The sequence below is a fragment of the Larimichthys crocea genome, chromosome XIV (genome assembly GCF_000972845.2).
Source record: "Larimichthys crocea isolate SSNF chromosome XIV, L_crocea_2.0, whole genome shotgun sequence".
NCBI classification, from domain to species: domain Eukaryota; kingdom Metazoa; phylum Chordata; class Actinopteri; family Sciaenidae; genus Larimichthys; species Larimichthys crocea.
In genome coordinates this window covers 13,006,290-13,018,268 of record NC_040024.1, presented here as the reverse complement: position 1 = coordinate 13,018,268, position 11,979 = coordinate 13,006,290, and the positions used below count along the sequence as shown (strand labels likewise).

At 41.3% G+C, this 11,979-nt stretch overlaps 1 protein-coding gene across 4 annotated transcripts; it reads left to right on the top strand.

The window, feature by feature from the left end:
- Nucleotides 1–4,297: 4,297 nt before the first annotated feature.
- hapln3 (hyaluronan and proteoglycan link protein 3) lies at nt 4,298–10,637 on the top strand. 4 transcript variants are annotated; one of them, XM_010735198.3, is made up of 5 exons: nt 4,298–4,422; nt 5,133–5,285; nt 7,009–7,407; nt 8,850–9,149; nt 9,229–10,637. In XM_010735198.3, the coding sequence occupies exons 2-5, from the start codon at nt 5,144–5,146 to the stop codon at nt 9,504–9,506; spliced, it is 1,119 nt and encodes a 372-aa protein (XP_010733500.1). In that variant the 5' UTR covers nt 4,298–4,422; nt 5,133–5,143; the 3' UTR covers nt 9,507–10,637. The 4 variants fall into 4 exon arrangements, with proteins under 4 accessions (XP_010733500.1, XP_019116414.1, XP_027143478.1 ...); XM_019260869.2 differs by having other exon boundaries at nt 4,342–4,422; nt 5,130–5,285; XM_027287677.1 differs by having other exon boundaries at nt 4,342–4,422; nt 5,036–5,285.
- Nucleotides 10,638–11,979: the final 1,342 nt, after the last annotated feature.

Below are 11,979 nucleotides of genomic sequence, written 5' to 3'. Positions count from 1 at the left end.
TAGGGGAAAAGTCAGGCTTTAGTCAGGATTTATCGTCTTGGAAGCATAAATCACTGTCTTATTGTCTTATTGTCTTATTTCATTCTGGACCAAAGTGGTGGACTGACCAACACTGCCATCCCTAAAGCATTGTTAGCGGTGTGGCTAAAAAGGAAATGCCAGGCAAGGGAATAAGCCCTTTTTGAACCCATCACAGACTTACTTTCAAAGCACATATTTCAGATGGTAATGAAGATAGTGTAGAGAAATGATGAGAGTTGGAGAAAGAGGAAAAAAGATTGAGCATGAAGGGTTCATCAAAACAAAGCTGTAATTCATGGTGTTTAGTGTCAGTGTCGATGAGTGAAGATACAAATATTCAAAACCTTTACCCAAATCTTAACCAGAGATGATTTAATTAAGTAAATTTAAAGTCTTTTGTGACAAATCTGAAGGAACTGTTTTAATTTTAGGACACTACCCAATATTGCAATTGTAACATGAATCATCACATCATGAAATCAAATTGCTCTTGCTAGTAGGAGGAGGGGGTTCTAGCTTATTCATAGTCCTGGATAAATGGACAGTTGTGGTTTTGTGGATAGAAAGAAAAGAAAGTAAGAATGTACAGAGGAAGTGGAGCTCGACCGGATGGATATCAAGGGTTAACTGGCATGAGGAGCTCAGCTTTGGGCAAACCACAACTGACGAGATGTTAGTGTTGATCCCGGATCTGGGATTTCTGCCATTAGATGATTATCATCTTTTAGCCGTGACTGTAACATTATTGTAACTAGACTGTTTGCAAGGTCACATAAACTCAAAGTGAAGTTCAAATGTTTTTGCATGAAAGTCAGAGAATTGTTCAGCTTCGGTGAAGGGTTGTGCTCCTTTGGTGCTTTATAGTTTATAGTAATGCTGGACTCATGGCATAACGGCACTATTTGTTGAATGGTCGACCGCTTTGGTCAAAACTGAAACATTTTATTCATTGTGAGTTGGATCGCTGTGAGATTTTACACAGATCATTCAAGATCCCCAGAGAATGGATGACTCTTGTGATCCCTGGCTTTTTATCTAATGTCACCATGAGGTTGATATTTGTGGTTTTGAGTGAAATGTCAAAACAGCTATTGGATGGATTTCTGTAAAATTTGGTTTGGCAGTACAAGTGAACAGAGCTTCAAGGACTGAAAAGTGAAGCCAATGCTAAAATGTTGTACTGTTGACTGCTGTTGTAATACAAGTATAGTAATACTAGTATAAATGGCAGCTAGCATGGTCAACCTCCGGTGATGGGAAATAAAGCCAATGCCAAAGTGCTAAAAACTGTAATTCCTCGAGTGACCACTCGAGGCTGGCTGCAGAAGTGAGCCAATCTCCATAAGTGCCCCTAAAAAAATGATGATGATCCACATGTTTAGATTAGCCAGGAGGCGGTAGAAGCAGTACAACAATTTCTGACTCCGCAAAACCACGTCCATAGCGTAGTAAGGCTTCAAAATGGTTGTCCACAAACCGTTGGGTCATATATGTGACGTCACCCATAGGTGTGGTAGCTCGGCCTGGCTGCCATCGTGCCTCTTGCTTAGTCCAAAAATGGGCCAGGAGGTGACGTGGATCATGGGTGGACCTAAAGGCCGAATGACGCCTGGGTGCTCGAACAAGCCACATCTAATGGCACACAAAGCAGCCATGTCATGAACTGGGATATTAGCTATAGAGATCAAAACTGATTTTTGTACCTGTAAACATGTTTATTTCTGCTGTGAAGTTGGACATTTGATTATTTCTGCTGTGAAGTTGGACATTTGAACATGGGGACTTATGGAGCTAACTCGTTCTGTAGCCAGCCTCAAGTGGGCGTTTGAGGAACTGCAGATTTTGACACAACTAATATAATGAACGACAAGGTTAGCCTTGTCAATGTGAGCATGTTATAATGGTATTGTTAGCCTCTGGCTCAATGCACTGCAAGCCTCAGAGTCACTAACTCTGACTGTTAACTGTTTGCTTATGCTGAAAATTAGAACTTGGTGTAATGCAAAGTAACTGAGGCTGTGATGCCATCAAGAGTACGACAGAAATATGTGGATGTGGTAAACAAACAAATTGTATGATCAGTATGTACACCGACCAGCCTTCATTACTGACCACAGCAGTGATTTCAAATGAAACATCCTGGTTGTCTTTCAGGGGCTTGGGGCAGCTTTTTCCTCAACATCCTCAAACCCACCATCACACCCCCCTCTGTTGAAATACTGGTGGTTTTTGTTATGTCGGCTGGGTGTCAGTCAAGTCGCTATAAAAACATCAGTGGCTGCAGGGGGCTGACCACAGAGGAAAGCGTTGCGTGCAGGACTCCGACAGAGGCTTTAATTTGGAGGATCCTGAGTGTTGTGGTTCTGCTGGGGGGTGGCAACATTGTGTCTAGTACAGCCTGAGGAGTCAGTGTGTGCCAGTGTCAGGAGGGCAGCTTCCATCTGCACTGTGATAACTAGACTTCACTCAGATATTCGGGCGGTGGCACAGCAGCAGCACATTCTCCTAGGCCCCAGTGGAGAAATGGAATTGCTCTTGTTTTCCACCACGGCTGCTATTATTTCAACTAATGACTGAAATATGAGTTCATGTGGCAATATTTACTGTGTTACTTGAGGCCATGGCAAAACACTGGCATGAAATGTGCTGTGTCAAACTTGGCATACCAGTACAGAAGTTAGTCATTGACGATGCTGCTGTTTAAGAAGACGCAAGACTAAACGGCTTTTACACTTGACACTCATTGTTTTGCATAACCTGCCAGCCAATTTCTCCATCACATGGATGAAGTTTAACATTTTAAGGAATTAGATTAAGTTTCTTTCCAGAGCTCCGATGATATCCCTCATTTATATTTTAAAGGTCCAGGGTCAGAGCCGGGCCAGTCTGGGTTGTGTCATCCAGAGAAAAGGCAATAAAATACACCTGCATTGTTAACTGTTAATGGGGGTTTCCCTCTTTAAATGGACTTAAACCTAGTAAAACTGCCTGGGTAAAGATTCTTACATGAAGCCGCAACACGTTTATATTTGGATATCCAGTGTGGTGTACAGATGTAGATGCTGTTGTCTTGTTATGCACGCAGAATCGCCTGTTTTGGTTGATACATTTTGAGAAAAAGAGAGAAAACGTTGAGTTCAACCACATTTTAGTACCATGAGATGAGGTCAAGGAAGGGGTCAACTGGGTTGACCTGACCCTCATTCATTTTAAAGACTAACTACAGATGCAACCTGAAGTCTATTTGCGTCTGTGTGCAAAATGGAGTAAAGTGGTGTCTGCACGGGTTTTTGCATTAGTTTCACTGTTATCACATTTAGTAATAATCTTTCATTTGCTGATAACATTTAAACATAAAGATTAGTTTTCACATCAGTAGTTTGTGTATGGTTTGTATTAATTAGTGATGTGTGTCATACAGAGACATATTTTTCTTGCCTCTTTTTCTTTAATTTTGTCTCTTTCTTTTCTTCTCGTTTATCTCAACCATAGATTGACAAGTGATGTTAGAACTTCTAGTTTCATATGAAGATCACTACAGGCTGTTCAATTATGCTACAACTGTGTAAATATTTGCACCATACTGGAATTGAAGTCGTGTTGTAATTTGAAGATCAAAATGAAACACAGCACATTATACTGTGGCTGCAGTGATCTTTACCATAAATACTTGATCAGGCTCCTCAGTTCATTATCAATCCATACTAAGAAATATTCTATGATTAGACATCACTATTCAAATACATTTGATATACTGTAGAAGTTAAAGGTCAACTTGTGCTTCATATTATTACATTTATGAGTACTGGCTGTAGAGTTAGGTTTTCCTAAATCTTATAGATATCCATATAGGTAATATACCCACAGTATAAATAAATAAATGTTAAAGTCAATGATGGAAGAAGTATTCAGTTCCTTTACGTAACTTTCAGTATCAGTATCAGTCTCCTGTGACTGTTCTAATATTCTAAAAGATGTTATTAGATTTTAAATCACTGAAATGTTTGGATTCATCACACTCTTATAGTTATGTGAAATGTAATAACAAGCCCCAAATACATACTGGACTTTTTCTATATTGAGCTACTTATAATACTTTACTCAAATAATATTGTCAGTGCAGAGTATTTTACAGTGCGGTTAGTACTTTTACTGTAGTAAAGTCAAATATAAGTAGAAATATCCTTCCTCCACCTCCCGTACTGTGTGTATTATTATAGATGTAGCGTTATGTGATATGTCTGTCGTGCATGATGAGGTCACCGTCGGAGCTCCGCTCACTTCAAAGAGGATGCCTCGTCCCGTGACGTCAGGGCGCGTGAGTGTCAGGACGGTGCGGTGCGCGCAGAGACAGCGGCAGAGGATGAACTGAAGACACGCGGGGCGGACAGCTGCGCATCTGTGAGTGACTTTACACACTTTACTGCGTTTCTTCTCACACCAACACACGCTCAGAGCGCTGCTGGGACTTTGAAGCTGAATTTTCGAGCCATGGTTTACTTCAGAGAGCTAAGTTAATTGGTCATATACTTCATATGGTAGCACACCGTGGTGGAGAAGACATTACATAGACTTAAAGTGGAGAAGAAAAGACATTAGAGGTGCAAGTTGTCTAACTGTCTAATGAGATGTGAGGAAATATAATCCATAATCGATGTACCGGAGTCTGTAATGAGTCACAGAGGACTTTATTTTGAAATCTTTTCATAGATGTTGGCTGTGGCTTTTTGCTTACCATGAAGGAATGTGAGCTATGAACAGGCTGGTTATATATCTATATCTATATATGTAAAGAAATGCGTTAAAGAAGTAGCTCGTGTTTTTCCATGTCCAATCACATCCTAAGAATAAATCTCGACTAAAAAAAAGTGAAATTGCATCATCATCATCTCATAACCCAAAAGTCATATTTGGGTTCTTTTTAAAGAAGAAGCCCATTTATCAATTTACTTTTCACTCTTTGCTCTCGGTTTGACAAATAATTGAATTGTGGCTTTTTATCCAAACAATGCAGTCTCCGGGCTGTGGTTTCACAGCGTCCTCCTCCTGGTATTTATGGCAGTTGAAGAGAATAAGGAGCACAGTATTTATTGTGATCTTTGGTTCAGCAGAGGACAGCATCATGCTCAGTCTACTGCGCCCCCTACTGGTAGCCTGCTGCCTCTACCTGCTGATGCTGCTACCCGGCGGTCAGGGCAGGATCCCCGCCTATAACAACGGCTTTCACTACCAGGACATCAGCAACGGGAACGGAAACGGAGAGAGTAGGTCTACCGTGTGTGTGTGTGTGTGTGTGTGTGTGTGCATCAACACCTGAAGAGAAGCCAGACTATAATTTATGGCTGATTCTAAAAACAAAGTGACTGATGTGATTTGTGTTGCAGCAGTAGTTTTTAAGAGCTCCACATATTTACCTTAACCTTAATGAAGTGAACATTCTTGTTTATGTTGCGCTAAACAGAAAATGTCACTTTCTACAAACAGTCATGTGTGTTGTCGACCGCTGTGGCTCTGAAAATGTTACTTAAGTAAGAGTATGTGTGTAACAGGGCGGATTAATGCAGAGAGTGACCATACCATACCAACTACATAGGCCTATTATATCATAATATTATTTTTAGCCGTGCATTAATGTAAAAGCAGCTTTTTACTATTTTGAACACGGCTGCAGTGAAAGATTGTTTTTATTATGGATTCCTCTGCTGATTATTTTCTCCATTCATCGCTTCATCACTTGATTGTTAGGTTTGTAAAAACTGTGAATGACTTTGTGTGCAGTACTTAACTTAATGACTTCACTTAACATTCCACCATTTGGTCCACTGCTTTAGTGCTTACATTTTACCTCACCCTAAAGACTGTGGTCACATGTACCCACCTGGAGCAGTGTGAGTGAGAAAGATGAGCAGTAATAGGAAAAATGCTGGACATTTGGAGTCTGTGTGTAGTGGGCCTCAGGAGTTTTCTGTTTAAACTGTAAAACAGACTGACTGATGCTAATAGTTTGGAGGAAGGCAGAGTTCCTGTGTGGGTGTACACGCTGTGTTTGGAGCAGTTTAGGTGAATAGAATATGGGTGAGTGGTATTCGACTGAAGAGATGTTTGTCAGGGTAGCTTGATGTGGCAGAAACAGCACAGGTCTAACTAATAACATAATATTGCATGGCATGGCTTACTGGCCAGTCTAAATGGAATGGAGCCATCTTCAATTTGACAGGTTCTCAATTGTATTCTTATATATACAGCTGTGTAATGATTTCATATCATTTTTTGCAACAACATGGACAGCATTCATTGCATCATTGCACGTCAGCATGCAGACTTGCTTTACTTTCAAATTACGGAGTGTGTCCAGTACAAACAAGCAAATCAGAGCTGGGAACGGTTAGACAAACTGTGGCATCAGCTCCAAGCACATCATGAAAAACAAAAATATTTAGTATCACCAACAAACAAGGATTGTTTTGTGCACATGAGAACCTTCCCGGGTGATGACATTATTTCATTCTGAGTGGCTTCGTTATTGAATAAAAAAGTGCATCTGTGCGAACTGTGTGTGTGTGTGTGGGTGTAGGCACTTTGCTGTCTTTTAATCATTGGCTACTGCCAAGCATTCAAGAAAAGGAAGAAAAGCACGAGACACAGGCTCTCAAACATATGTCATGGTGAATGAGATACAAAAGTCTGTTACATGAAATAAAGGCCAAAGTCAATGCTACATATATGGACGCACAAACCTTTAAACCAATAAAGATAACAGTAATGGAAAAATATAGATAAAATATGATATATAGGAATTTGTATGTCATTTTTAAATCTCGTTGCAGGGAAAGAACTCCTTTACTGTTCAGTAGTGTTTCCACACATCTGTAGGCATCACAGCTGCTACCAGACAGATTTAGCTTTAGTCATCATTATAATTAATCCCATCAATACCAAATATAGAAAAGTTCAACTGCTTGACACATGTTTCTGGTGCTTTTCCAGTCTATTTCAATGGGGTTCGTCTCCACGTGGAATCCCCGGAGCCTGCAGTGTCGGCCACGAGGGGGAGCAGCGTCACCCTTCCCTGCCACTACCACTACGAGCCTGAACTGGCCACACCACGCAGGACCCGGGTCAAATGGTCCTGGTTGCCTGCCAACACCATCACTGCACCTGTTTCCCCGGCAGCCTCTGCCAGGGAGACTGAAGTTATGGTCGCCATGGGCAACCGTCACCGCAGCTACGGCAGTTTCCGGGGCCGCGTACGCCTGAGACGCTCTGCACCAGGAGACATGTCTCTAGTGATCAATGAACTGCAACTCAATGACACGGGCAGATACCGCTGTGAGGTGATTGATGGCCTGGAGGATGAGAGTGTGACGGTGGAGCTGGAGCTGCGGGGTGAGGAATGAGTGTGTGAGTGTGTGTGTGTGTGTGTATTGTTGAGGGTGAAATGTTACTGTCTTTGTGATGGTCCTGCAAAATATTCTGTTGGCTTGTATTTGCACATTTGCATACGATGCTGCACGTATTGGTTGGTTCAGGAAGCTTCCCTGGCAAAAATACTCTGTGGCCCCTATGAAGGTATTAAAAGAGCTCGACATAGCACCACCACTCACAGCCCTGCTAACAATCACAGTACTGCAACTAAAATGGTTCCTATAGGCTATAAAGTATTTTCCCATAAACCACCTTCATAAAAGAGATAAAACTGTTGACAGGACACCTCAAACAGCAAACAAGGTCAGTTATTATTTGTTATGTTTAAGTCTATGTGCTGGGTTGGGCTTGAGAGATAAACACTAAGGGGCACATGCAGTGGGCGTCACGTTTTAGCTTGAATGAATGAATGAATGGACTCTGCTACCTAGTTTTTATGATACATCCATGACCACTTGTCTGAGGTCATTTGGTTATACACAGATTTATTGAGGAATATGGACCAGGCAGGCAATCCTGCATACAGTAACAACAAAAGCTACATCTGTACACCATATTGGATATCCAAATATAAAGCTTAAACATGTTGTGGTTTCATATAAGCACATTCCTTCATGTAATGTGCATTTTTAATGCACAAGACACACCTTAATGCCCTAATTATTTCAGTTCTGCTTTTTTGTGTGTGCATATTACCGAAGAATCAAATTACTGCAAACCAAGTGAGACACAATGAATGTGAGGACATTATTAGTCAGCTTTGCAGCTCTACCGGGCTGTTTTAGCCTCTTTTAGCTTGGTGTTATAGAACCTTTACTGTATCGTTTAGTTTCAACATGGCAACAAGACTTACATTAGGTGGCCAGGCACATGACTATGACATGGCAGGCTTGCTATATGTGGTACACGTTCAATTCAATATCAATTTACTTTTCACTCTTTGCTCTCGGTTTGACAAATAATTGAATTGTGGCTTTTTATCCAAACAATGCAGTCTCCGGGCTGTGGTTTCACAGCGTCCTCCTCCTGGTATTTATGGCAGTTGAAAAGAATAAGGAGCACAGTATTTATTGTGATCTTTGGTTCAGCAGAGGACAGCATCATGCTCAGTCTACTGCGCCCCCTATTGGGGCTGTGTGTCTCTCCTGCTCCTAGAGTAGCCAAAATAGATAAACCTTTAAAAGGTACACTTTCAGTGTTTTAACAGATAAATGCCAAAATCTATCATACAGTCTTGTGCATTATCATCCATGTTTTTTGCATTTAGTTACAGGGTGCAACATCACACGCATCTGACGAGAGCCTTTAGGGTCCATCAGGTCACCTGCTCATATGTATATTGCTTTGTGTGACCATATAAACATAGAACAAGCTGGTTTAATACACCTGTCATCCCTGTATAGGTGTGGTGTTCCCATATCACTCTCAGGAAGGGCGCTACCGTTTTAACTTCTTCGGGGCCCACCAAGCATGCCAGGATCAGGACGCCACTCTGGCTACATTTGAGCAGCTCTTCACGGCGTGGGAGGAAGGGCTAGACTGGTGTAACGCCGGCTGGTTGGCTGATGGCACAGTGCAGTATCCAATCACAGATCCTCGTGAGGGCTGTGGGGGCGTGGACTTAGCTCCTGGTTTGCGCAGCTACGGACAGCGGCATCACCTCCTCCAATATGATGCTTTTTGCTTTTCCGGCGCTGTCAAGGGTCAGTATGATGAATGTTTTTAACCTGTACACATCTCTCATGACAAGCTTCTCACCCATGATTCTCTGCTCTGCTTTAGGGACTGTGTATTTCCTAAAGCATCCGGCCAAGCTCAACTTCACAGAAGCAGTCCAGGCTTGTGCCAGTGATGGAAGCGAGATCGCCAAAGTGGGCCAGCTGTATGCTGCCTGGAGGTTGATGGGATTGGACCGCTGTGATGCTGGCTGGTTGGCTGATGGGAGTGTCCGTTATCCTATCACAAAGGCCCGGGCTAATTGTGGCCCACCAGAGCCAGGTGTGCGTAGTTTTGGGTTCCCCCCTTGGTACCAGAAATTTGGCGTTTACTGCTATCGGTAGATGCTTTTCGGTAGTCAAAAATCAAATAGAATACTGGTTCAAAGCTCTGCGTGAGACAGACAACAACTGTTAAACACTGACAAAATGTCTACACTATATGGCCAGACGTATATGGGCACAAACACTACACCCATGCGTATGGGCACAAATATGCTGCTATAACAGCCCCCACTCTTCTGTGAATGCTTCCTTTAAGGTTTTGAGACCTGTCTGCAGGGATTTGCTCTCATTCAATCACAACAGTATCAGTGAGAATGACGGATGTCGGGGCAGTTAGGCCAGGTATCACAGGTGATATTAGAGTTTATCCAAATGGTATTGGATAGAGTTGAGGTCAGGGCTCTGTGCAGGCCGGTCGAGTTCTTCCACATCAAACTGTGAGAATAATTTCCCCTTCAACCTTTCCTCATGTTTTTGTGTCTATGGGTCTAATAGGTGCAGCTCATGAAACAAGCTCAATGTGTAATCCTTCAATCCTCCAGTGTAGGTCCACCAAAAGTGCTTGTTTTTGCCAATAAGAGGCTGAGATTATGATGGAATGGACCCTCCTGAGATGGACCTCGTCACAGAACATGGGAGTTGCTGGTCTATAGCTACATTGATCGATATTATTATGTGACTTTTGTTAGTTCAAAGTAGCATGTTAAAACAGGTTGAAAAATACAGAAGTTTCTCTTTATTTAGACCTTTATTTAGGGGGGTTTAGACCTAACTGTGACAATGAAAAACAGCCTCATATCAAATGTATGTGAAAGTATTTGGAAATGGGTGCCCACATATTCTTGGCCATATAGTGTACAATGTCCCAGCAATAACGTCCTCCCATCTTCTTGGATTCAGTTATTTTTGCTGCACAGTTTCCTCATAGATCAAATCAACCTAATTATGCTTCAAATTCTAGTTTCCAACTGTTTTGGCTAATCAGCTTCAACTTTGGTCGACCACCCACGGTGACTTTAATTAACAGATGATTCATTTCAAACTCAGGGAAGGTATTCAGAACCAGAAAAACCTTCGTATTTAAATTGATTCACTGCTCTCCTACCATACCTCAATTCTACTTCATCTAGCCTGTATTTATTCTAGCAAACGTTTACATCTTTTTTCAGCAGTGATCACTAGAACATTAAAGTCAAACAACAATAGAAACTTTAACATTCACTGTGGGAGCTTCAAACTATAGCTGTAAACTTCTGAGTTCACTGCCTTGCTAAAAGGCACCTCGATGGTTTGGTGGGAGTGGACAGTGTTTCTCATTATTTTTCAGTCACATCTTTCCAGTTGTTTCATGATGTGTGTGGTTACTTCAACCACACACACGCGTTCTGTCTTTCTAACACTGTGAAATATACTGGAGTCTTTGTTTGTCTCCTCATATATCTGTGTATCCCATTTTAGAACATATATTGCACCTCTTTGTCATTTTTCTGGGTGATTAAGGGTAGTGCTCTGTGTTGGAGAAAGCTTATAAGTGAGTATCTGTATTGTTGTGATATTTAAACTACCTTGTTTACATCCATCGTGGAAGAAGAAAGTGTTTCATTTCATACATGTACCTTTTTTATTTTTCATTATATACTGTATGTCTATGCATTTGTACTATTTTCTACAAATAAATAAAAACACTACTGAAAAGACATTTTTATATGAGGTAGCATACATTTGTTAGAAGAAATGAGGTGATTCAGTTCCTGTAAAACCAACTCTATATCACGCACAAGCATGCAATCTGAAGCTGGGACTGTCACATGTAATCATTAGTTTGTTAAATTTGGGGAGTCTGTAGGAAGAGATTGAAGGATCAGTAACTGATGTGACACACCTGGAAACACGAGAGCAGGCTCAAGTTGTGAAATTGTACCACGTGAGGATGATCATCCATTCAAATACTATCACCAAAAGCCTCAGGAGTTTCAAATTTCCAATATGTGTGGCTCCCTGGTTTTCTAGTTGCAGACATATTAGCAAGAAGGGCATTGTAATCAGCTGAAACACCTCAACTCAACCCAATGAGAAGGAGAAACTATGGTGGCCAAGAAACTAACTAACCCTCAAAAAAGACTAAAATTAGTATTTGGTTTGTCCATTCGGGGCTACTGTACAACCATGGTGGGTTGAGCTGTAGCTAACATTAGCATGCCTACAGTTAGAAGGTAACATGCTGTTAGTTATCATCAGTTATCAAGCACTAGAATAATGTTAAAATTAATATGATATAACACATACAGTAGTTAGCATGGTATGGTGCTAATATTTAAGTTACTGTGTATTTGGCATGTGAACATTAACATATGAGGCTGACTGCAGTTTGAGAACTGCAGTTTTTGAGGAACCCTCATGAATTTAAGTACCATTTGTTACACTAACAATGTGAAAATGTTGACCCGAGGCGCTCCATGAAATGTCAGGATCTGGTTTATTTTCTGGGGCCCATCTGTAAAATATGCCAATCCATTGAGTACTTTTTGAGATA

Excerpts from the sequence above, each read along its gene's own strand:
- hapln3 (XM_010735198.3), top strand. The coding sequence starts at position 5,144 with ATGCTCAGTCTACTGCGCCCCCTACTGGTAGCCTGCTGCCTCTACCTG. Across the intron at positions 7,408-8,849 it reads GGTGGAGCTGGAGCTGCGGG|GTGTGGTGTTCCCATATCAC; the intron begins GTGAGGAATGAG and ends ATCCCTGTATAG. Across the intron at positions 9,150-9,228 it reads CTTTTCCGGCGCTGTCAAGG|GGACTGTGTATTTCCTAAAG; the intron begins GTCAGTATGATG and ends GCTCTGCTTTAG.